Here is a 25223-nt window from a genome sequence, read left to right on the forward strand (position 1 = left end):
TTTATTATAAATGATTTATCCATGCATATCATTATTTTTAAAAAATGCACTTGCCCTCGTAATCTTTAATCAAAGTAACTTCCCGTTCCTCTTGTAGCATCATCTCTTCTCTTCTCTGATGATGTGTTTACTGGTGAGACAACCTGTCACTCATAGGAGATCCACCAATACCAAACCACAACCATCCAATCAATTCCCAATGGACAAAATCAAGTCCCGCCTTGAATATACGTCACAATAAGGAAGAAAATACTATGACAACTTCTGTTTCATGCTGACTTTGAACTTCTGAGATCTCTTTCAATCTTTATTCAAAAAATACAAAATGGAAAGCTTGAGTTAGAATGCTTTGCAGGAGTGCGAAGAATAAAATTGACAAGGCTGTAAATGCAGACTACTGAGTAGATCAGATTTACTGCTCAGTGTGATGTTTAATGTCCCAGACAATCTCTGTAATCCCATTTAGCCACTTGGAAGCTAAAGTGTTTTTCAAGACATATAAAAGCTTTAAAAAATCACGAGTTTGGTATTTCTAATGCATCTTTTGCTGTAGAATAAAACGTGTACATTTCTTGAGCTTTTGCTAATCTTATTTCAAGCATTTAAACAAAAACCCATTTTAAAAACCCAGTTGACGTCTGGGCGATGGAACGGGAATTCCAAAAATGTATTTTCCAGGTTTTAGAACTCATTCCTGCAGAACTGCATTGTGGCCACTGATAGTGTTGTTTATTTGTACTTGCTGTCTGAATTGTTTTAGTGTTTAATTAACTAAATAAATTATGCAAATAGGTTAACACTACAAACATGCATAAAAAATCTGGATGTTGTCAATGTCACAGTGTTCCTGTAGCTCAAAAGGTAGCATGGCACGTGGTTGTCTGTGGATATCATCTCAGTATTTTGCTAGAATATATCTAGAATGCTAAATTGATGAAGTACCTGTCACATACTCTAGTCTCTGCATTGTGGCTTGAATGACGAGAGGACAGGCAACAGGGGCTTTGTTCACACTTCTGGCAAATTGGATTTGATTTTCAAATCTCATCTACAGGACTGATTGTCCACATTGTCATTGTGCATGTGTTGAAATCTGATTTTGTGCTCTATATCCGGTGCATCTACATCAGTTGCTATAGTAATGATGTGTCTCAAACCAATGCCAAGAGACAACAACTGTGAGTAGCTGTCATTGAGAGGAATGAAAACTGGAAAATTTGCCTCATTCTGCTCATATCCATTATGACATCTTATCATTGTGCTGAAATCGCAAGATGCGTGAAAGAACATAAATGACAAAGTGATTTTACGTATTCAAGCACATACTGTCCAAAACTGCTGACTTATTCACTACATATTGAATATTGTATATTTCACTATACAAGTAACGAGTGAGAGAGAGAGAGAGAGCATATTCGGACCGACTTAGTATGCACAAAAAAATCATTAAAAAAATTAGGAAAACATGATTTCATGTGCTTTTTGGTGATTTGAGTCACTTAAACCCCAAAATCTGATTGTTACTGTTTGTCTGAACAAAGCTGAAATGTCCATAACCCCTGCTGTAGTCAGCAGTACAAATACCTTTTCTGCTCGATGAGGTGAAGGACATTGAAAGAGGACATCTTACCATTTATTTCTGATTATTCTAGCAGTTGGATGGCATCCATAAAGCGATTATCTGTCAGTCCTCTGAATGCTTAATCTCTGCTGTCACTGCGTCGCCATTAACACATTGTGCCATTACAATATATATTGTGCCCTCTGGCTTAGAGGACAAAACCGGTCCGTTTTTCCTCCAAGTGCTTTAAATTTGATGCATTTAAAAATATCAAGGATTGAAGATGTGACAAGAGCTGGCATTTCAAATGTCAAACACCCTGCCACCGGCTGCACTTTATTTGGATTTAGATACCAACTTGTGATTGTGTGAACTGCCGGTATGTTCTTTAGGGATTAGTGATGGACTTTTATAATGTTCCACTCTGATGTAGACATTTTCTACAAGGCTGCTGGTATTGACCTTGTCTGGCAGCGGGCCACATTGACACTCATCATCCTCACTACCTATAACCTTCTTCACTGATCGACTTCTCCTTGAACCGTTTTTGCCAGCCCGTTTCATTTTCAATAAGTTGAATGGCAAAGGGTCTTCACTTGACACAAGCCCAACCTCTTGTCATTTCTCTTTGTACCCTTGCAGAACTCGCCTGGAGGAGTTGCGGATGTTTCTTGAGAATGAAACCTGGGAGTTGTGCCCTGTGAAGTCCAACTTCAGTATTGCCCAGCTCCACGTAAGTCCTAATGCCACAGATAAGACATTGAAATGCAGCGATGTGACTTTTATTCATGACTGATCTGGACCAACTGGCATCGCTGGCAGTCTTTTGAGATTTCACATTTGCATATGAAGATGAGCCGGAGAGTTTTTGTTCTGTGCGTGCTTTGAAACGACAGTGCTTCAGATGGCTACAAGCCAAAGGCGTATCAACACACGTTCCTGCATAATGAGTATTGTTTAACACTAATTCAAAAAAGTGTTCTTTGTCCATTGCAGGAAATGAGATGCGTCTACAGTGGGTGGTTTTACCAAATAAATGGCGTTTTTGTAGATCATCTTCCTTCATATTTCCCCGACTTGCCGTATTAGGGACGCTTTTATATGCATTTTAAATCTCAGGAAAGGCTTGACAACTTGATAAATGAGGGTAAGCATCATCACTGATTGTATTCCAACATAAGCTGTTTTCTCTCCTAGTCAGTGTGTCATCCGTCTCAAAACAAATTACATCCTGGAAGGCAAGTATATTCACCCGAGAGTATCTGACGAATAAACCGAAATGCATCTCTTTCAATTATTATATGCTAAACAGGGTCTTTCGCTCGGTGAACTGTTCTCTGATGGAGAAACACTGTTTTTGTGCAGAACATACAGGTATTTTCTCAAAGAAATGCCACTAGTTTGTGTGGTAGAGAAAGCTGGCGTTGAAAAGCACATCAGTGAATGGCATAATCAGCGGTGCTATTTAATAAGCCATATTTGCATAACGACTTCATGCTGGAGCTCTGATGTGCAAAGCGGTTTAACTGTGAAGAGTTTTAGGACACTTGGCGTTACTGCTCGAAGCTTTTGCACTCTCACCCTTGCAGCTTATTGTTCTTTTTTTAAATGTTCTTATTATTCGCAGAATTCTGCAAAAAGTATTCTGCGGAAGTACATTTCCAATGAAAACATAAATGCACCTGTAAAATTTAGCAGAACTTATAGAGCTACTCTTCCATCTCCTTCTCGGACATTTACGTAAGCAACACAAACATTTCCATTAAACCTAGTCTACCTAGTGTCGTAATAAGCCCGAGGTCTCCACTGATCCCGAAGGGAAACATTATTTGGTTGCAATATTTATGTAATAAATAAATAGTTTGGGATCGGTAAGATCTTTTGGTAACACTTAACGGTTTAATTTGTTAACATTAGTTAATGTATTAACTAACATGAACTAACAATGAGCAATACATTTGTTACAGTATTTATTAATCGTGGTTCATTGATTATTCATGTTAGTTCACCGTGCATTAAATAATGTTAAGAAATACAACTTTTGATTTTAATAATGTATCAGAAAATGTTCAAATTAACTCAGACTAATAAATGCTGTAGAAGTTATGTTCAATCCTTTTTCATGTTAACTAAAGTGATGAAACATAAATAAATTAACCCTTATTTGTAAAGTGTTTCAGATTTTTAGTCTCTTATGCTCAACAAAGCTGCATTTATTTGATCAAAAATATAGTACAAACAGCATTATTGTGAAATATTTTTACAATTTCGAATAACTTTTTTATATTTTAATATATTTTAAAATGTAATTTAATGTGAGGGTAAAGTTGAATTTACTCCAGTCTTTAGTGTCACATGATCCTTCAGAAATCATTCTAATATGCTGATTCGCTGCTCAAGTAGCTTTTCTTATTATTATCAATGTTGAAATCAGTTGTGCTACTTAATATTTTTGTGGAAACTGTGAAACATTTTTTTTTTAAGAATTCTTTGATTTAATATAAAGTTCAAAAGAACAGCATTTACTATAAATACAAATCTTGTAGAACATTTTAAATGTCTTAACTGTCACTTAATTACCAAATTAATGCGGCTTTGCTTCTCATTTCTCAAAAAAAAAAAAAAAATCTCACTGCCCCAAAATTTTAAGTGGTAATGTATATACACTATATGAAAAAGCAACATTCAACGAGTGTAGGTGCAAAATTCTCTGGGCCTACTTTTTAGTTATTTGATCTGTATGATATGAAATCTGATCAATCTGTTTTGTTTTCCCCTCTTTTCCAGGAGTTTAAGTTCATGGGTCAGTGTCGTTCTCCCTCAGTATCTCCCAGCCGGCAGCCAGAATCCACAGAGCTGCTGGAGCTTTCTCTGTTTGAGCAGTACCTGCAGGGAGGAAATCCTTTTGAGATGCAGATCGACAACAAGGAAGAGGAGACCGAGGATGTCCTGGCTTCTAATGGGGTATATAGTAGTTTCATTACTAGTTTAATTCATTCAAAACTTCACAATAACTTATAGGTTCTAAAAATATTTAAAATATCATTTAAATTACAGCTGCCAGCTGTATGGGGAAAAATGTGTTTTATAATATAGCCTTATTTCAAAGACATTTTTCGCCGGTTTCACAGACAAGGCTTAAGCTAGTTCCAGACTAAAATGCATGATTAAGCTGTTTTTACTGAATGCAACTTGCACTGACATATCTTAAAATATATCAGTGTCATTGTCTTGTCTTAAGATGCACACCAGTAATGTTTTTTTCTAAGGGTTGTGTATAAAAGCTACTTAAATGCCCTAATTGAAAGCCTAATCCTGGCTTAGTATAAGCCCTGCCTGTGAAACCGGGCCTTTGTTTGTCATATCTCTTATAGTAGCCTATTGTATCTTTCCAAAAAATCATTTGTTTAATTAAAATTATTATTTAATATAATTTGATATTTTCATCCAATATATTTATTTTTTTTGTGGCTGAAATTTCATTGCATCTCCTATACCTGGATACATTCCACTAATTTCTAAACCATCTAAACTCTTGATAGCTTCAGAGTCCTTTCTATTGCAGTATTTTCTTATAGTATTCATCACATTTCAACAATATTTATGCTGTGCTGTTTGGCATCGGGCTTGAGCAAACAAGCATTTTATGATGGTTTACAGTTACATTTATATTCTTATTAGATGCTTGCCAAACTGATGACTGAAAGAGGAAAAAACTGTTGTAATCGAAATTATTCAACTCCCATTGCAAATTATGTTTATTGGTAAAATGTACAAACTTTCAGCTGTTTGGAATTAACAGATGACACAAAAGTAATTGAAATAGCTCAACACAACAAATGTTTCAAGTGTCTGAAACCTAGCCAGTTCAGATATTTCATGTGTTCTAGCTCAAGCACACCTGGTGCAACTAATGAAGCCATTGATTAGTTGCATCAGGTGTGCTTGAGACAACACCTGTTTGCAGAAGTCATTAAAAGTTGCGTTTTCAGTTGAATTTGGGGAAACCACGTGAAACATTTGTTGTGTTGTGTTGTTGTACAGACTCTGAAAGTCTGTACATTTTGCCAATAAACCTGATTTAAAATTGGGCTTGAATATTTTCGATTATAACTGTAAATGGGAGTGAAAATTTGATGCGTAAATATTTTGTAATGATTAAGTGGCTCATTGTCCTTATAACTATTGACAAAGGCCATTACTTCTATGTGGAGAGAATACTCATTATTAAAGCTCTCATGTGCTTGGCATCTCTGATGATGCTTCTGTAATGAAAACAAATGCTGTATGTTTATGACAGAGAGTGTGTGAGCCCTTGGTACAAGTGCTTTTGCCCTGAGAGAGAACAAAGTGTTTTGCATATAAGCTCATTTTGTTAAGTATTCCATGCTGTTTTGTTAGTAACTAGATGCAATGTCAGGCGTCTATCAACTTTACATTCAGTCTGTATCCTTACGGACCGTAGGAGTTGTTTGAGTTGTCATTTATCTATGTTGAATCTGCAGCACGGTTTTGACACGGGTACATTTACAACACTAAAGTCAAGCTCTGAACCTTAGAGAATTAAGGCTGAATCTTTGTGCTAGTTTTGTGATATGCTTAGTTTATCCTCTCCTTTTAAACATCAGTTATCTGCTATCCCTGATAAAAAGAAATCGGGGGGCGCGGGCGGGGGGAGGCGTGTTCCGGCGCAAACGTTCCCTGGTGCTATTTTATCTCATCTACACACAGACGCAGCAGTTCTCATTTTTAGAAAACCATACATTATTACAAGGAAAAATATTACCACATGAGGGAAGTCATTGTTGTGTCCATGAAGATGTGAAAAAATAGGCATAAATCTAGCTTACACATTTACCCAAATTAGTGTTGTCACGATACCAAAATTATTGTTTCGATACCGATACCAAGTCAAGTATTGCGATTTCGATACTTTTTCGATACTTTTCCTGAAAAGGGAGAAACACTCTCAAATATCATTGCTGTGCTTTATTTTAAAACCGGGACAACATTCTAATCATATAACACACTAATAAATGAACATATGAACAGCAGATATTAAACATTTGAACAAAATATGAAAAATCAAAATATAAAAAATATATTAGAGCAATGACATTCAAGGTAAATTTTTTTATAAATTTAGCAGCATTATCTCATTTATCTTGAGAAACATAAGAGCTTTATCTTGATTCTGAACTTTGAATAAAAATATGAACAGCGATTATATTAAACAATGTTTATTGTATAAAATATTGGTAACATATGATAAGCCTCATTGGTGATATATTTGACATGTGGGGAGAGAGTTGTGGAAGGCCTATACTTCATGTTAAACATAAATATATAGCAGCAAAGACAACGTCGGCAGTGTTGACGGCAAAATAGGCTACAGAATAATTCGTTCTGTATTGAGAGGTGCAATATTTGAAAATCGATAATATTTTTTTAAATTACATTTATATTGTATTTATGTCAAAACTTTCAAACATCAAAATGTCATTTATTAATATGTATTCGTGTCAAAATGACATAGAAACAACTTTTCCTATTCTATTTTGCCTGGAAACGCTTCCAACACGCTTGCGTGTCGCGTGAAAAATAGGTCGTCGGTTCTATTTCTAGCATGCACGCGTTTTCCGCGCGTCTCGAGCTGCGCCCAGACGCGTGTGTCACGCAGGCAGTTAACATGGGAGCCGAAATGAAAACGGACACGACACGCAGCCAGTGTGTCGCCGGCCTTACAAATCTGTAGCCGGCCTTACAAATCTGAGATTCAAGAGTAATTTATCCTGCCGGTATAATAGCGACAGTGTTACTTGCGTTTCGCGCTTGATACTTGCGTTTCAGATCGTTAAAATAGGGCCCATTAACTGGTTAAGGCTGCTCTCTTAGCTTGGATAAGCTGGTTTTCAGATGGTTTTGGTCAACAGACAGCTGGTCTTCCAACTGGAAAAAAACCTCTTAATATCCAAGATCAGCAAACCAAACCATCATATCTTAATTAAACTTTATTCTGAAAAAAGTTGTCTTATGCTCACCAATGCTGCATTTAAGATCTTAATCCTTCAGAAATTGTTATAATCAATTCTGTTATTATCAATGTTGAAAACAGTTGTGTTGCTTAATATTTTTATGGAAACCTTGATACATTTTTTTACAGAATTCTTTGATGAATAGAATGTTCAAAAGTACTGAATTTATTTGAAATAGAAGTTTTTGTAACATTATAAATGTCTCTGTTTTCTTAATCTTATGACCCCAAAATATTGAATGGTAATGTATATGAATGTTCGGCTGTTATGATTTATTTTTTTTTCGTTCCATTTCCTCTCTCGGCAGTATGAGTCAGATGAGCTGGAAAAGAGTGTGTATCAGGACTACGACAGTGACAGCGATGTACCTGAGGAGCTGAAACAAGACTATGTAGATGAACAGACAGGAGACGCTCCAGTGAAGAGGTCAGTACTGAGTCATCAACTCACGTCACACAGATCAGCTAACAATTGCCCACAGACTGGTATGTCAACATTCAGTTTAGAAATGCATGGTATGATTGCCGACGCGTGTTCATCAAGTATAAAAATACATGTTTTTATAAACTGTGGTGTGCTGTAGTTTCAGGTCGCTCATGAGTCGGTTCATTAACCCAAGGGAAGGTCAGGAGGCAGCAAACTTATCATTTGTGGACTTCATGTTCCCACTCAGGCAGCTGAATTAGTTTAAATTCATGCAGTGTACAGTGAACACACAAGTTATCATTAGCTTCTTATCAGGGAGAAAGGCTTTAATTATTTTATGAAGAGCAAGCCTTTTAAGTCCACAAGGCTCCCATTAAGAACCATTCAGAGCTTTGAAGTTAAATAAAATGGTCTCAAGGAGATTTTTTAAATGGCTGCTTCCAGAATTGCACCATGTGGTCGTTTTGCCGACTACATGAGCATTTTTTCCCTGCATTTCCTAATTCCTCTTGGCTTGATCTCCGTGTCTAAGTGTGATAGAAATATCATAAATCACGAGAATGATTAGGAAGGTGATTAAACTGTGAACCCTGATGAATATTTAAAGCCTGTTTGTTCCTCACGAAGATGACTGACAGTTCTCCCTGCAGTAAATCAGCTGCCGCATTACATGTTGTGACACTTCATTGTTAGAGACTTCACATTTTGAGGGATCTAATGTTTTGCATATTTAAAATGACATAAGGTTTCTTAAATGTGATGATGTGACTCCCCCTCACAATCTGTGACTTCAATGCCTTCAATGCTTGTTCAATACAAGTAAAGCTCAGTCAATTTGTGAAGAATTTGTGACATAATGTTTGAAAAGACTCCGGCCATTCCATTCCATTCCCTTTCTACTCCATTTCGCTCTTTCCAAGATACTTTCCCACTTGCCACCTGACCACGCCCGCCTCACCTGTTGTCTATAAATTGTTTCTGCACCTCTTTGTTCACTCTTTGCACTTTCTCCTGGCACTTTGATGTATACTGTGTGTGTCTTCATCAGTTAACGTGAGTTAATTTGTTTTCATTTGATTGTCTTTTTTATGATTTACTGTCAACTGTTAACATGTACACTGTTGGTTGATTTCTTTGTTTGCCAGACATGTGCTATGAACCATGTGGGACGATTGTTTGTTTGATTTATGTTTTAACAGCCTGTTTAGTTGTGATTAGTAAACTCATATCTCTTTTGTTTATTTGTATTGTTTAATTTATGTGGATTGACAATTGTCAATTAATTGTTATTAATTGTTATCTCTTTTTATATTTAATTCTGCAGCACACAAACCATGCATCTCAATCAAAGACAACCGTAACAATAAATAAACTACTGCTGGTGTTGCAATAAACCTCGCCTTCTCCTTGCTTCCATCATCACTCCATATCATTTGACGTCTTCTGGCCGAGACTCTGTTTGCTCACCAAACCCTCACTTCACCTGAACCATTCCCATTATAGTACAGTTCCTTCAGTGGTCCTTCGAGCCGGAGCCTGAGTGAGGGATACCATGGCAGGCATTGGTATGGATGGAAAAGATGAGAAAGAGTTGGAGTTGGAGAGGGCTCTCCCAGTTAAACCCAGTAGCACCTTATCCAGGCGAGAGAGGCATCAACCTGACCGCTATGGCTTCCCGGTTCCTGCTAGGAAAGCCTCTAGTAAGCCCGAGAGCCTACCTTATCCCAGCCAAGCAGCCAAACCATCTCCTAACCCAATTGAAGCTGGAAATGGAGAAGTGGAGGATGAAGAAATCACCCACGATTATGTCCAGCCCGAATCGGTTGAGGAACCTTCACTTCCACAACTAGCTCCACAACCAGCTCCACCCTCACAGGGAGTGGGGAGATCTACTAGATCCAGAGTCAAGAGGGATAAGCAGGAGTCATCACCCAGGTCGAAGGCCACCTCGTATACTTACTTTTCTGGCAGTGGAAGTTCTCGAAGCTCGCGCAAGAGCCATGGTGTGGAGCTCACCTCTCGACAAGCAGCCATGATTGAGGAGAGGAGGAAACTTGGAGAACTGCAAGAGATCCAAAATCAAATCCAAGAGGAACAAGCCCTGGATAGCCGGGCTCGAGAACTGGACAGGCAAGCACAAGCGGCTTTAACAGAGCGAGAGAGGATGTCCCGATCTCTGACTCTACAGCGACGACTGCGGAAAGTTCAACGAGAATTAGAAGAGGCTCGGCTAATAACCTCATTCACTGGAGAAGTGACCACAGAACATTCACCTGCTCCGCCACCTCAAGAGCTGGCTCCTTTTTCAATGAGCTCCAGAGTTTTGGATTCAGGTGAACCTGTCGATCTGTACTCAGAGCAACAAGCTTGTTGTGTTGGTCATCCAACATCTGTCTCTGATCCCGTTCCAGTGAATCAGCCAATCACTTCGTCGTTTCAATCCTTACCTCAGCCTGTCGATGCTGTGAGTCAGTCTGAGACTCTCCATCCTGTTCAAGGGAGCCACCCAGCAGTTCAGAGGTCCAGTCCAGAGCAGGCAACTCCCTCACCTCCTTCGTTCATCCATTTAGTGAGGACCGCACCTCGTTCTTCCCAGAGTCAAAGACCCTTAGATCCAGTTCCTGATACGTCCGCACCTCTTTCATTACACAAGTCCAGTGAAAGGACATCAGAGGGAGCTAGTATCATGGAGCTGTTAGTAGCCACTGCTTTTGGCATCCCCAAGCCAAGACTGCCTTATTTTGTGAGTGGAAGAGAAAGTGACTTTGTTTTGCTTAAGATGGCGTTGGAAAACCTGTTAGATATTCATGCTCACCTCTCTGAACAATATAAGTTCCAGGTTCTAATGGACCACTTGAGGCTGCCTACTGCGTACAAACTAGCCAAGTCTTATATGCATGCCTCAACTCCCTACACATCTGCTGTTGCTGCCCTTAAGGCAAAGTATGGCCAGCCACGGCAGTTGGTCCAGAGTGAACTAGCCAGCATCCTTCATTCACCACCTGTCAGATTCGGAGATAGCAATGCATTCCAGGAATTTGCTCTTTCTGTACAGTCATTGATTGGCATGCTGCGATCGGTGGACGGTGCAGGTGGAAGTGAATTGCGGTGTGGTTCTCATGTCGATAAGCTATTAACCAAGCTCCCCCTTAATTATCGGGACAGTTTCGTTGAGCACTGTTTGAATCGTGGCATCCTTAGAGATGGTGCAGAACAAACATATACCTTGGAAGACTTCTCTGACTGGCTCCAGGTGAAAGCCAGGGCCAAGAGTCTTGCCCAACAAGTCTTTGTCCCTGCCTCAATTGAGAGAAGAGAACCAGTTCAAAAGAGCCAAGTGAGGAAGGTGATGCCTACCACTATGTACCTAAGCAACACAGCCACTGTGGAAAGACAGCCTAGTGTCCAAGGAGGCCGTGGAAAAGGGATGACCATCCTTGGTAAACCCAAGTTCCAACCTTTCTGTCCATACTGTAACAATAACAACCACTTCTTGGGAACCTGTCCAAAGGTGAAGGAGTTCAGTCCATCAGAACTGAGAACTTGGATAGAGAAGAATGATCGTTGTTACAGATGTGCTCGCTGCCATAAGCCGGATAAATGCACCCTAAAAAAGCCTTGCAACATTTGCAACGAACTGCATCTCACCATCCTGCATAGCATTGCACATCAACTGGCCACACACCCACAAAGCTCAGAGAAATTGGCTACGGCAGACATTCTCAATGTGCTCGTCCGTGCACCCTGCATTGACGACACACTGTACATCGATCAGCAAAACCGATCTCCTCGGGTGATGTTGAAGGTAGTTCCGGTCTTACTAATCAATGGCCGGAAGAGGCTGCAGACGTATGCCATACTCGATGATGGCTCAGAAAGAACAATCATTCTGACCTCAGCAGCGTCCCAGCTACAACTTACAGGGCCAAAAGAGACCCTTAATCTCAGAACTGTGCGACATGAAGTAATTCCCATGAGTGGTGAGACCATCTCCTGTTATATCTCCCCTGTGAGCCAGAGGAAGAAGATTAGGTTTCATATAGCCAATGCCTTTACTGCCCCAGTCCTCAATTTGGCTGAGCATTCTTGTTGTGCCTCTGACCTGCAGAGGGAATATTCCCACTTGCGAGGCTTACCCTTACCGGACTTTGTCCATGCTCGGCCATTAATCCTAATAGGCTCAGATCATTCCCACTTGTTGGTGCCCAAAGAGCCTGTCCGTATTGGACTTTATGGGGGACCTATCGCCATTCATACTGCCCTGGGATGGGCTGTTCAAGGCCCATCCAATGCCTTACCTCGATCTCCTCCTTCAGATGCACAAGCTTTGTTTACTATTTGTGATCGTGTATCCTGCCCCGCTACTGCGGAGTTGATGGAGAATGTGGAGAGACTGTGGAGACTGGATTCCTTCCCACACCGTAAGGAGAAGGATGTAACCCGATCTAAACAAGACCATTATTGCTTGGAACTGCTTGAGACTAAGACTGCCGTCAAAGAAGTAGGTGAGGTCTTGCGGTATGCTACCCCATTGCTCAGAGCACCCAACAGTCCTAGGTTATCCTCTTCAGCCCATACTTTGTTGCCATGGCTCCGGGGAACCGAGCGCAGACTGAATAAGGACCCAGAGCTAATTGAGATTTACCACCAGGAGATTCAGAAGCTCGTTGATATGGAGTATGTGAAGGAGGTGGATCCTAAAGATGACCAGCCAGGGTCAGAATCTTGGCTAGTCCCACATCATGTTATCAAACAAGCCAGTGGGAAACACCGACTGGTGTTCAACTGCTCTTTCCAGCTTCATAGTCTCAGCCTGAATTGTAGTCTTCTTCCTGGTCCAACTCTCGGTCCCTCTCTTCTTGGTGTGCTCCTCCGTTTCCGTGAGCATAGTGTGGCCATCAGTGGTGATATAAAATCTATGTTCCACCAAGTGCATCTACTCCCTGCTGACCGGCCATTACTCAGGTTTCTCTGGCGAGCTATGGCTAAGACAACTCCCCCAAAAACCTATGAGTGGCAAGTGTTACCTTTTGGCACAGCTTGCAGTCCTTGCTGTGCCATTTACGCCCTGCAACGTCACGTGAAGGAGCACCCTGAGAGTGACCATGAAGTGTTGAACTCAGTGCTAAGAGCTTTCTATGTTGACAATTGTCTGCAGAGCTTTGATACATCAGCCACCGCCAAAGCTCTGTTGGACAAACTTCGCGCTACACTGTCTCGAGGAGGATTCGAAATCCGTCAGTGGGCGAGTAATGACTCCAGTGTGGTAGAACATCTTTCCCCTGAGGCAAGATCTGTGAGCACTGACTTGTGGCTCTCTCAATTGGGTGTTGATCCTCAAGAATCCACCCTAGGCTTGTGTTGGTGCTGCCTTCCTGATAGCCTGGGATACAAACACAGGGTGACGCCAATCAGGATTCCCACACTCCGTCTCATCTACCGCACTCTTGCCAGTCAATATGACCCATTAGGGTACATCTTACCTTATACCACCCGGGCTAAAGTGCTGGTGCAGGACTTGTGGAAACTCAAACAAGGTTGGGATGACCCCATCACTCCGTCCGAACTAGTGGATCAATGGCTAAAGTGGGAACAGGAACTGTCGGAGCTCCCCAGCATCAGACTGCCCCGCTGTTATGTGCCCCCTTGTGCGGACCAGTCGGGTATATACCGAGAGCTTCATGTCTTCTGTGATGCCGCGGAACGGGCCTATGGTGCTGTGGCTTATTTGCGTGTCCAGGACAATCAAAATCACATTCATGTGGCCTTCATCATGGCCCGTTCCAGAGTGTCACCGAAGAGACAGTTGTCAATACCCCGACTTGAACTGAGTGCTGCCTTATTAGGGGCACAGTTAGCCACGACCTTGAGGTCGGAACTTACCTTGTCGTTAGCTCAAACTATCCTCTGGAGTGACTCCACAACGGTGCTGACCTGGTTGAAATCCGAGTCGTGCCACTATAAGGTCTTCGTCGGCACCCGGATCGCAGAAATCCAGGAACTCACCGACAGTGATGACTGGAGATATGTCGATAGCTCAAACAACCCAGCGGATGCCCTGACCCGAGGCAAGAAACTGAGTGATTTGGTTCAACCCAACTGCTGGATGACCGGGCCACTCTTCTTGCAGAAGCCTGAAAATTGCTGGCCAGTTGTCCCTACTGTTGCCCAACCATCACCACTCGCAGACAGTACTGAATTGAAGAAAGCTGTTCTGTGTTTGAATGTTTCTGCTACCTGTACCTTACCAGATGTCTCCCAGTATCGAAACTGGAGTGACTTAATCGTCGCCATTGAGCAGGCACGAACTCAGTCAGACCAAGTCTCCAAAGGAGCAGCAGCCGAGACCTTAATCTTACAGCAAGCTCAGGCGTCATGTTTCCCTGAAGAACTTGACGCTCTCCAGAAAGGGAAATCTCTCCCTAGGCAGAGTCGTCTCCTCTCATTGTCTCCTGAACTGGATCCAGATGTGGGGCTGATGAGAGTAGGAGGAAGACTCCGTCGATCCCAGGACTTGGATCCCGACATCATTCACCCAATTATTCTAGACCCGAAGCATTCTACTACGCAGCTCATCATTAAGGACTATGATGAGTCTCTGCTGCATCCGGGCCCAGAGAGGGTCTTTGGAGAATTGAGACGCAAGTATTGGATCATGGGAGGAAGACCGGCTATCCGTAAACATCAGCACAGCTGTCGGGAGTGTCAGAGATGGAAATCCTTTCCTGAAGTACCGAAGATGGCTGATCTGCCCCCAGCGAGGCTGCGTCTCTTTAAACCACCATTCTGGTCCACCGGGGTAGATTGCTTTGGACCCTTTGTTATCCACCAGGGCCGTAGAACAGAAAAGCGATGGGGAATTATCTTTAAGTGCTTAACGACTCGTTGTTTACATCTCGACTTGCTCGGAAGTTTGGATGTTGACGCCTTTCTCCTAGCTCTCCGTCGCTTTATATCCCGTCGTGGCAAGCCCTTGGAGATCTGGGCAGACAGAGGAACAAACTTTCGTGCTGGAGACAGAGAACTGAGTAAATGCTTCCAGGAGATGGAACCTAAGCTCCAGGAACACTTAGCCGATCAGCAGATTTCATTTAACTTCAATCCACCAGGGGCTCCACACTTCGGTGGAGTCTGGGAGCGTGAAATCAGATCAGTTAAGAATGCCCTGCGAGTGATTCTTGGGAAGCAAACCATCTCCGAAGTTGTCCTTCAAACTGTCCTGATCGAAGTAGAAGGCATCATGAATTCCAAGCCTTTAGGTTATCTTTCCTCCAATGCTGCGGATCCTGATCCGGTCACTCCCAATTTGCTCTTGATGGGGCGGCGTGATGCCTCTCTGCCACAAGCCATGTTTGTCAGCAGTAAGCTCCTTGGGCGAAGGAAGTGGCGTCACAGCCAGATTTTAGCTGACCACTTTTGGACACGATTCATTCGTGACTATTTGCCTAACCTGCAACCTAGAGGAAAGTGGCTGAGGGAGGTCCAGAATCTCGAAGTAGGGAAGACTGTTCTAATCTTTGACCCACAACTGCCTCGGGCTTCTTGGCCAACCGGGCGTGTCACCACCGTCACGACCGGGAGGGATGGTCGTGTCCGGTCAGTGGACGTCCAAGTTGGCAGTCGGATTTACACAAGACCAGTGTCACGTTTGATGGTGCTTCCTGAGCTGGTAGACGAGTGAGTCTTTTTATCAGGAGGAATTGATCCCAATTCCGGGGCGGCTATGAAAAGACTCCGGCCATTCCATTCCATTCCCTTTCTACTCCATTTCGCTCTTTCCAAGATACTTTCCCACTTGCCACCTGACCACGCCCGCCTCACCTGTTGTCTATAAATTGTTTCTGCACCTCTTTGTTCACTCTTTGCACTTTCTCCTGGCACTTTGATGTATACTGTGTGTGTCTTCATCAGTTAACGTGAGTTAATTTGTTTTCATTTGATTGTCTTTTTTATGATTTACTGTCAACTGTTAACATGTACACTGTTGGTTGATTTCTTTGTTTGCCAGACATGTGCTATGAACCATGTGGGACGATTGTTTGTTTGATTTATGTTTTAACAGCCTGTTTAGTTGTGATTAGTAAACTCATATCTCTTTTGTTTATTTGTATTGTTTAATTTATGTGGATTGACAATTGTCAATTAATTGTTATTAATTGTTATCTCTTTTTATATTTAATTCTGCAGCACACAAACCATGCATCTCAATCAAAGACAACCGTAACAATAAATAAACTACTGCTGGTGTTGCAATAAACCTCGCCTTCTCCTTGCTTCCATCATCACTCCATATCATTTGACGTCTTCTGGCCGAGACTCTGTTTGCTCACCAAACCCTCACTTCACCTGAACCATTCCCATTATAGTACAGTTCCTTCAATGTTAATTACCAAAGAAATAATTGTCTCGTTCTTTATTTTCTTTAAATAAAAAAAAAAAAGCGAAAATGGAGGTTATAGTGAGGTACTTACAATGGAAGTGAATAGGGTCTATTTTAAGAGTATTTAAAAGCAGAAATGTGTAGCTTATCATTCTATAAAAGCACTTACATTAGTTTTTTTAAGTTTTTTTTTCACTTGTGTATTATTTGAACTGTAAAGCGGTTTCAATCAATATTTTTAGGGTATATGACATTGCAATGCAGTTAATTTATGCCACAAGTCCCGTAAATTGAGCATAAATTTTACTGAACCCTGAATATCCAGTAGTGCAAATAAAAGAGGCCATATTAATACCTTTTACAAAGTCATGATTTTGTTTTTGGGGTCTACTAGAATAGGTTTTCATGCATATTTGACATTGTTTTAGCTCCTCTCTTCCCAGTTTGTCAGTTAACGCTCTGTTTAGTTAAACAAACAAACAAACAATGTGCTCTGGTTGGTTGGTTGGACCAGTGTGTTGTGATTGGTCAACCGCTTCCAGCGACTAACTATTGATGCAACTAAATCAGTTAATCTGTTCTGCAAAACCAAGAAGGCTTACTTCGGTTAAATCTGAACCCATGCTAATGAAGGAAGTGTGTGAATGAGACTCTTCAGTTTTGAAGCTCATTAAACTGTAATGCTCACCCTGGATCTGTGTGTCCCTGCTGTTCCCCCTTAATCAGCGTATCCAGAGAGACACTTCGGAGCCGGAAGAGGTCCGACTACAATCTGAACCGAGCCAATGCCCCCATCCTTACAAACACCACCCTCAACGTGATTCGCCTGGTCGGTGAGTAATTGACCTTTGACCTTACACCCGTGCTAGACCGGTGGTACATGATAAAGTTGACCCTAAGCAAGGGACTGCAGTTTGCCCTCTAATTAACAATCTAATAGCTGAATTACTATGAAAGAGGTGCGTACTTCGACTCAGTGTTCTGCTTCAGCTTCCGGTCATTAACTCCATTCTGAGCATGTGTCTGCTCATCTCTTCAGGTTCATTTGAACGTGTGTTTGACGTGTTGAATGAGATAATGGCTAAGTGACCATTCATCTGTAAATGTTCAGTTTAGGCTAAACTAACAGAGGCTAACTGCAAAAAGATGCTGTCATAAACCCATGGGTGTGAGTTTTTCTGTGGTGTTTTGATAAAAGCGCTAACGTTTTTTGCTAGAGTCAGCAGGAATACTTCTTACATTTACAAGAATAAGGGTAATCAAACAGTTGATGGACCCCATTGACTTCCATAGTAGAAAAAAAAAAATACTATGGAAGTGGTAGATGTTAAAATTGATCAAACACCTTCTGGTAACGTATTCAGTTCTTTCTTTTTCTACAGAACACAAAATACCTTTTTTTTTTTTTTTACGGATTTTTTTTATGGAAGTCAATGGGGTCCAAAACAAGAGACCGTTTTCAAAATAATTCTATTAAATATGACTTGAGGGCTTTGAATAGGCCATTTGCCAAACAATTGTACTATTTGCATTCATATTTCCATTTTCTAAATCTTTGTGGTTTTATATTCTGTCTGTGAACCTTGTTTGTTTGCCTTGCTTATATATTTCACATTTTTCATGATTCATTTTGCTTTTATAGGGAAATACATGCAGATGATGAACATTCTGAAGCCCATTGCCTTTGATGTCATCCACTGTGTGTCTCAGCTCTTTGATTACTACCTGTATGCCGTCTACACCTTCTTTGGCCGTAATGACATGGTATGCATTTTAAAGCATTCCTGTTCTCCTTCATGTTCGGTGTTAATACTTAACATTATGAAATATTTATTATATACAATTGGATCCTTGCTATGCTGGTCATTATGAAAAGCCTACCGGTACACTCATTGTTTTTCCCTCTAATGTCTGTGAACCCTATGGGCACTGTTCTATAATTACTTCCTTTATCATGTGAGCAAGTGTTTAGGCTTAGAGTTTTCCTCAGGAAGCTGTACTCTGAACATCAAAGAACGGTGTAAATGTCAGAACTAATTCACAATCTTTTCAATGGTATGCTGCTGTTCACTATTCTTAAAGATTAGGTTTGTATATACTGTAGTATTTTAACTCTACTGTAACTTAACATTGCATACGTGCATACACAAACGGATAAATGTGCTTCATTGATCTTTTAGAGGGAGTATCGAGAGAAAATTGCTCCTGGAGAAGTTCATGCGTAATTTTATTGCAGATCTCTCTATCTAGGCTAGAGCTGTCACACTACAGCTTGAGGCTAAATGAATTGGCTATTAGTTTTGAAAGCCCAGCAGTGGCAAATAAAATTAGATGGCAGCTCAATTATCTTCAATATGCCACATCGAAAGAGTTTTCATTGCGTTCGCCACAACAGGAATATATCGCAATATAGTTTTCTTGCTCCCCAGAGTGCTCTGGTTATTTTCTGTGCACTGCCCCGAATGAACTTAGAACTTATGCCACCTAATCTGGCCAAAAGTTACTGGAATAATAAAGCCTACCCTAGGTTTTGACCTGCTTTTGTCAGACCTTTGTGAAGTAAACAGGGTTTGAAATTAACTTTTTCATTCAGCCATTTAGAACTTCTACTAGCCAAAAAAGAAAAAGAAAAGAAATAAACCAGATTAACTACGTCACGTCTTTTAAAGTGGATCAAAACCCTTCATCAAAGTTATACATGAATTTTTAACAATACCCATTCTTGTCTTAGGACAACTTTGATTAACTTTTTTGATCCACTTCAAATGACTCTCTCTCTCTCTCTCTCTCTCTCTCTCTCTCTCTCTCTCTCTCTCTCTCTCTCTATATATATATATATATATATATATATATATATATATATATATATATATAAATATATATATATATATATATATATATATATATATATAACAAATAAAATCATCTCCCTTCCTCTTTCATCCTCATCACCAAAAATGTACAACAACATGTGTCAAAAACATGTAGGATGTTGGAATCTTCGCTATTGCTTCAATGCAAATGAACAAGCACGCTGTTATTTGTTGCGTAGTGACGTGTTTGTTCAAGTAAGGCAGATATGCGCAGATTCTGCGCAATACTCTGTATTTAATATATAACGTTGTCTCACGAGTTGAATAATTGCACTAAATCGAAGCAGATTTGGCTTACACGAACTTCCCTAGTAAAGTAAGTTAATAAGTAACCCGCCAAATTGGCTAGTGATTTGATAGGGTTACCCGCCACAGTTGATTTTTACCCGCATTTGGAGGGTTGGCGGGTGTTAATTTCAAACTTTCAAACTTTCAACTTTTCAATTATATTACCTGCTGCTCAACCGGGTCCGTGCCTCTACAACTGCAAACCAACAATGTGATTTTACTTCCTAGATCTCATCCACTATGAAATCCACCATTCAAAAGTTTTAGGACTGCCTCCTCTACTTCATAGTGTCATGGGCTTTTTGAACACTATTGCAGTTGTAAATGAATTCCTGAGTGCAGAGAGAGTGCCACTGAAGGGGCATTGAACTGTGTGAGCTGGGAGAATCTGTTGAAGAAGGCAAGCTTATTAAACAGCAATGGAAGCCATAATAAAGCTATTGGTTTGGCAGTGGCAGCCCAAGGGAATCTGACTGAACCTGTTAAAGACAAGGGCCTCCTGCTGTTCTTGGACTTTCCTAAACTCTTCGGCAGCCTTGCAACCACACTGAGAGTCAAAGACAAAAATAAGTGAGAATTTCAGACCTCTACTGCCTTGCAAACAGACCTCCACACCCACATCGTCTACCAACTTGTTTCACAGCTGCCCTAACTTGTCTAGCTCACTGTTTAGCACCTAAAACACCCTCAAAATGTTTGTTCTAGGTAGACTTCAAGATGCCATGACCTTTTTCTCTGGGAAGAAGAAACTGAGCAGTTAGCTCCTTGGTGTGCCAGTAATATTATTCATTTCCATTGTTTCATTATTGATATCCTGACATTGAGAACTATTCCATAAGACTAAACTTATCTAGTAACCATCCCATCAGTTTAGTCTTTGATTGGCATAACCAATGTCCTGCTGTTTTCTAGAGGGAGTCTATGTCCTTCAAAAACTGAGAAATAGTGTTTCTGTCATGGGATTTGACAGTAGTTCTGATATTTTTATTTCCATATTATCACAGAAGTATGCCATTTGCACTCTGTATGCTTTGCAAAAAATTGTTTGTTTGCTGTGCCGAGCCAGTGCTAAATCAAAAGTAAATGCGTTCGTGCTGGGGGATTGAAGCCAGTGCCCTTGTGCACTATAGAGCTGGAGAAAAGTCCTTGCACTCCATTTGGTTTCCACTTGTGGTTTTGCATCTTAAGTGATGTTTTCATTCCTTAACAAGATCATTCCATTTTGAAAAAAAAAAAACGAAGGAAATGAGGGGGCCCTGAGGAGAATTGAACTTCTATATATATACATCAAGACAAGGCTCCTGATAAGTCTTCAAGAGTGATCTGGATTTCATTGATTTCTAAAAACCTGTCTTTGCTGATGTGCAAGTTTTCACCTTAGATTTTGACTTTGAAAGCCACTTCCCACTGTCCATGGGAACTAATGCGAAAAAGAGATTCAATTCACACTTGCCAAGCCAACTTTTTTTTTTTTTCTCCTCAATCCCTCTTCCTGAATGACAGTGTGGTGTATAATCTTTTATATTTAAGTGCTGACCACAGAGCTTTTCACTTCGACTCCATCCTGACCAAATCCAGCAGCAATTCTGAGGGAGACTACGAGATCAGCTGTCAGATTCCAGCGATGTTTAGCGCTTTGCCTGTGACCCACCCGACAGCTTTGAAGGCACATTAAATGAAACAACACATCTCATTTTCTAGTTCTGAGTGGACAGCAAGAGAAATAGCATGAGAGGGGTTTCTGTCACTAATGGAAACTTTTCAAACTCTCAAATGAATAACAATGTCTTTCACTATCAGAGGCAGCCTGTCTCGTATAAAAGCCTATGGAGACAAAAAAGTAAATATCATTACTTATAAAAATATTTACAAAGCTGCTGGAATTGATATGCTCATTTGGATTCACTTTCACCCATGGCTAACTCCAAACACACAAGACATCCAATCTCATTTGGAGATGGAGATTATGTATTGCGCCATTTCATTTAGTAATGAACAACATTAGGATCTGAAAGGTCTGTACGCCATTGTATTCTGCCAGAGTATCAGCTCTGCCATGCACATAATTTAAGATGCATTGGTCTTGGCATTCATTGCTCTTTGCCTCAAGTTAATAACTTAGCTTAAAGGCAATGAATGGAAAGAATGGGGAACGATATGCAAGTGGCTTATCTGAAAATGGATCACCTCCAGGATGATGAAGTGTTTGAGTATAGGGAAAAGCCTAAGTAGGTTTTATTAAGTGTTGCAGCTACGGTTAGTAATGGATGGGAAGATGCAACTGTCACGCTAACAGATGGGTCCTTTGGAAACTTTGCAAAAATGTTAAAGTCAGAAAAAGACTGCAATTTTATTGTCCCCCCATTTGTTCACCATGTAAATGAAAGAGTTAATTTGCACAATGCCAGGCTGTACTTTTGCTGTGGCCTAGCGGTTGCACAAATATGGTGGAAGACATTGATTTTCTTAAAAGATTAAAAGTGTAATTTTTTTTACTTCGCAGCTTTTAACACTGCATTAAATTCCTGGTAAATTCCATAAATGCACGTATCTTTAGTTAATCTCCAAAAAGCAGGCTTTTTTGCTATTTCATTATTTACTTTGTGTCGATTTTGTTTTCCTTTTCTTTTGTTTCCGTTTCTCAATGCAAAGCACTACCAATCTGCATCTCTGCCTTCACAAAGCTCTCAACCCGGTGTGTCCAGACAGACAATCCCTGGTTATTGGGTAAGATTGCAGTGTGGAGCTTGTCGGCAGTAAATATGTCTGCCATTGTGTGCTGTGTTTTCACCCCCTTACTCATATTTTATATATTTACTTAGTCAATTCACTGAAATGTCCTTTATTTTACTAGTATGGTTTGATGTAGATTAGTTTCCATGCTACTTTGTTTGCTAGACGTTTAGAGAACTTTTTGTATACCCAGCTAAAATGCATTGTATGTACAGTATATTGCACTTTGTGTGTGTGTGTGTGTGTGTGTATTTACACTTAAATAATTGACTTATATTATAATATATATTATGAACTCAATTTAATGGGAGGTTTCTGTAAAATGTTTTTGTGTTGCTTGCAAATGCTGGTGAGACATTTATAATCATAGTCAGCTCGGTGTTCTCAAATAATGATTTAACTATTGATTCTGCATCTTGAACTGGATTACACAAAAAGTGGTTTGAAAAAGATTTAAGGATTATACTTTTAATCCTTAAACCTTTTATGAAGTCATGTACAGTATTATTCTTTTTTATGTCTACTGTAAATTCAGTGCTACTCTATTAAAAAGTTCTTACTGCCGTCTATTTAGAGATTTACTGCTTTGTTCCCATAGTAAAGTTGAACTGATGTTTGCCATTCTGTCGTTAATGTCAGATCTATTGCATATTAAAGACATTTGTAAATACATTTCCAGTGAACGATCACAGGAGGATTTACCAGTCCCATTCATCCTTCCCTTTAAATGAAAAATTAAATAGCAATTAATGAACATAAGTCATGAACCACACTTAGGCCTGTGGGAGCTGTGTGTATTGAGTGGTTTCCTGGAGATGTGTGTGCATTCTGGGGCTTTGGGGATTTCAGTTTTGTTGAGTGTGTGTCTTCCAGTGGTCTTATTGAAAAGCAAGGGAGTCTCTTTCTCACGGGTGTGTTCTGCTGTCTCTTATAGTATGAATCCTCTGGGCTGGGTTTGATCAGCAGCAGACTGAGGACTACGCTCAGCCGAATCCAGGAGAGCCTAATAGACGTGGTGAGTAAAACATGGCACTTTTAATGCACTCTTTTTGTTTTTTCCTCTTTCCGTCTCACTCCTGTGGTTCATCTCCTCTCTTGGCCTCTCTTATATAACCATTATGAATCCGAGTGGAAATGGTAGTGTGCATTTATCTGAGTTCCCTATAGCCTCTCATCAGGCCTATCATCTCTTGCCCTCTCCTACTCTCAGCTATAGCAGCCACAGGTGAGTTAATCACCCTCAGTACACTTAGATGGCCCCGCACTCTTGTAATAGATGTCCTCTGGTTTCCATGGTTGCACCCATTAAGGCTGTCTGGGCCAAAGGCCTGATACCCACATTGCACTATATACCGCTATCTCGGTATCTCGGTTATTATATAGGATCCTTTCCCCAGATGCCTGAATGTCAAAGAGCAAGAAAAGGTAGGCTACTAGTTTGCATGAAATAACGAATTGTTTTTATCCAGTCAGACATGCAAGTTCTTGTGGTCAGTCTATGGCTCTGTGTCAAAGAATAAACCTAACCTACCTAGACAGCATTTTTAGTCATCGTAAGAGCATTCCCTGAAATTGCATTTACTTTTGGCTGCATTTTGAGGCAGCTTTATGGGTATCTTTCTGTAGGTGAGGCACTCCCAATTCTATTTTATGCTTAGCTCAGCAAGAAATTTCTATTCAATTTAGCAAACAGAGCCAAAAGAAAAGGTTTTTTTTTTTTTAAGTGTATAGTTGACATGGCATGTCAAACATGCTACAGATGACATGCTATTTCTGACATTATTTTGTATTATCATTTGTTGTCGAGTTCTTGTATGATTTTTGTATATATACACATTAAACAGCAAAACTTCAGTATTGATCATACTAGGAAATGTTACTTGAGCCCCAAATCAACATAATGAATGATTTCTGATGGATTATGTGACACTGAAGACTGGTGTAATGATGCTGATCAGCTTTGCCATCACAGGAATAAGTTGTTTTTAAATTGCTGTCCTTAAAAGAAAATACACAGGACTTTAGGTCTGTAAAAACACTTGCGTATCCATCTGTTTATGCCTTATGTATGGTAGGTTCTTCTGCGCCCATCCTCTAAGAACTGTTGTAATTTGTTTCACAAGCAGTGAATTAAGACTACAGTTTATTAGCTTGCGCCACTGACTAAGACACAACATGTGTCCCCATCATTTATTTGGTCATCAGTGGGAAGTTTCTGCATTTCTACTGTGTTCCCATGGGCTGTCAGGACGTATCAGAGATCGGCTCCCAGACATCTGCTCCCATTGGCACCTCTTGGATCACATATCAAGCGAAGCCATCACTTATCCCAATGGGCCTGGCATGGCCTCAGGTGTCTGTGATGGTGTCGAGAATTGATGGCCTGAAGAGTCATGAGAGCAATCGTTTTTTGGCTGGAGATACAGGCAGGTGTTTAAGATTATTCTAGGTTTATGACGATGATTTATTATGGCTATGCATTTCATATTCCCAAAAGCACTGCTTTAAAAGTTTTCTGTTAACACGTTGCAGTAAGGTCATGTTTGTTAAGTAGGGGATAATCCACAACTAGATGTGCATTAAACAAATATTAACGGACACCGTGGAGGTAAGAAAACACCCGACCTAAACTCAAATCGTTTAATGCACAGCTTGCCATGGATTATTCCGCTAAATACCATGGTCATTTGCCAGCATTGAGAAATCAAATCTGTTATTGGTGTTTGCAGTGCAATATTTGACCAGAAGGGTAAAAAATGACAGTTATTTTCATTAGATATGGCTCGTTAGATGTAGCATTCTGCCCTTTTTAAATCAGAATAAAGTAGTGTGGTATGATTACATTTATTTGAATGAATGAATTATAGCATTTATTTGAATTAAATAACAAAAGCGTGAGAGTGAGAGAGATGCGTGTGTGAATTACC

General features: G+C 40.3%; 1 protein-coding gene across 2 annotated transcripts in view; it reads left to right on the forward strand.

Moving 5' to 3' along the window:
• vps50 (VPS50 subunit of EARP/GARPII complex) overlaps positions 1-25223 on the forward strand; it is a 142233-nt gene that overhangs the window by 71179 nt on the left and 45831 nt on the right. The window contains exons 17-23 of one of the 2 annotated variants that reach the window (XM_084131302.1): positions 2204-2294; positions 4349-4525; positions 7904-8022; positions 17129-17235; positions 18045-18166; positions 22216-22290; positions 23231-23311. In XM_084131302.1, coding sequence (XP_083987428.1) covers positions 2204-2294; positions 4349-4525; positions 7904-8022; positions 17129-17235; positions 18045-18166; positions 22216-22290; positions 23231-23311 — 772 coding nt within the window. The remainder of the gene's footprint in view (positions 1-2203; positions 2295-4348; positions 4526-7903; positions 8023-17128; positions 17236-18044; positions 18167-22215; positions 22291-23230; positions 23312-25223) is intronic. The other variant, XM_084131303.1, reaches the window with a different exon arrangement.

This window comes from Abramis brama (assembly GCF_963993115.1).
Source record: "Abramis brama genome assembly, chromosome: 12".
In the NCBI taxonomy this organism is placed as follows: domain Eukaryota; kingdom Metazoa; phylum Chordata; class Actinopteri; order Cypriniformes; family Leuciscidae; genus Abramis; species Abramis brama.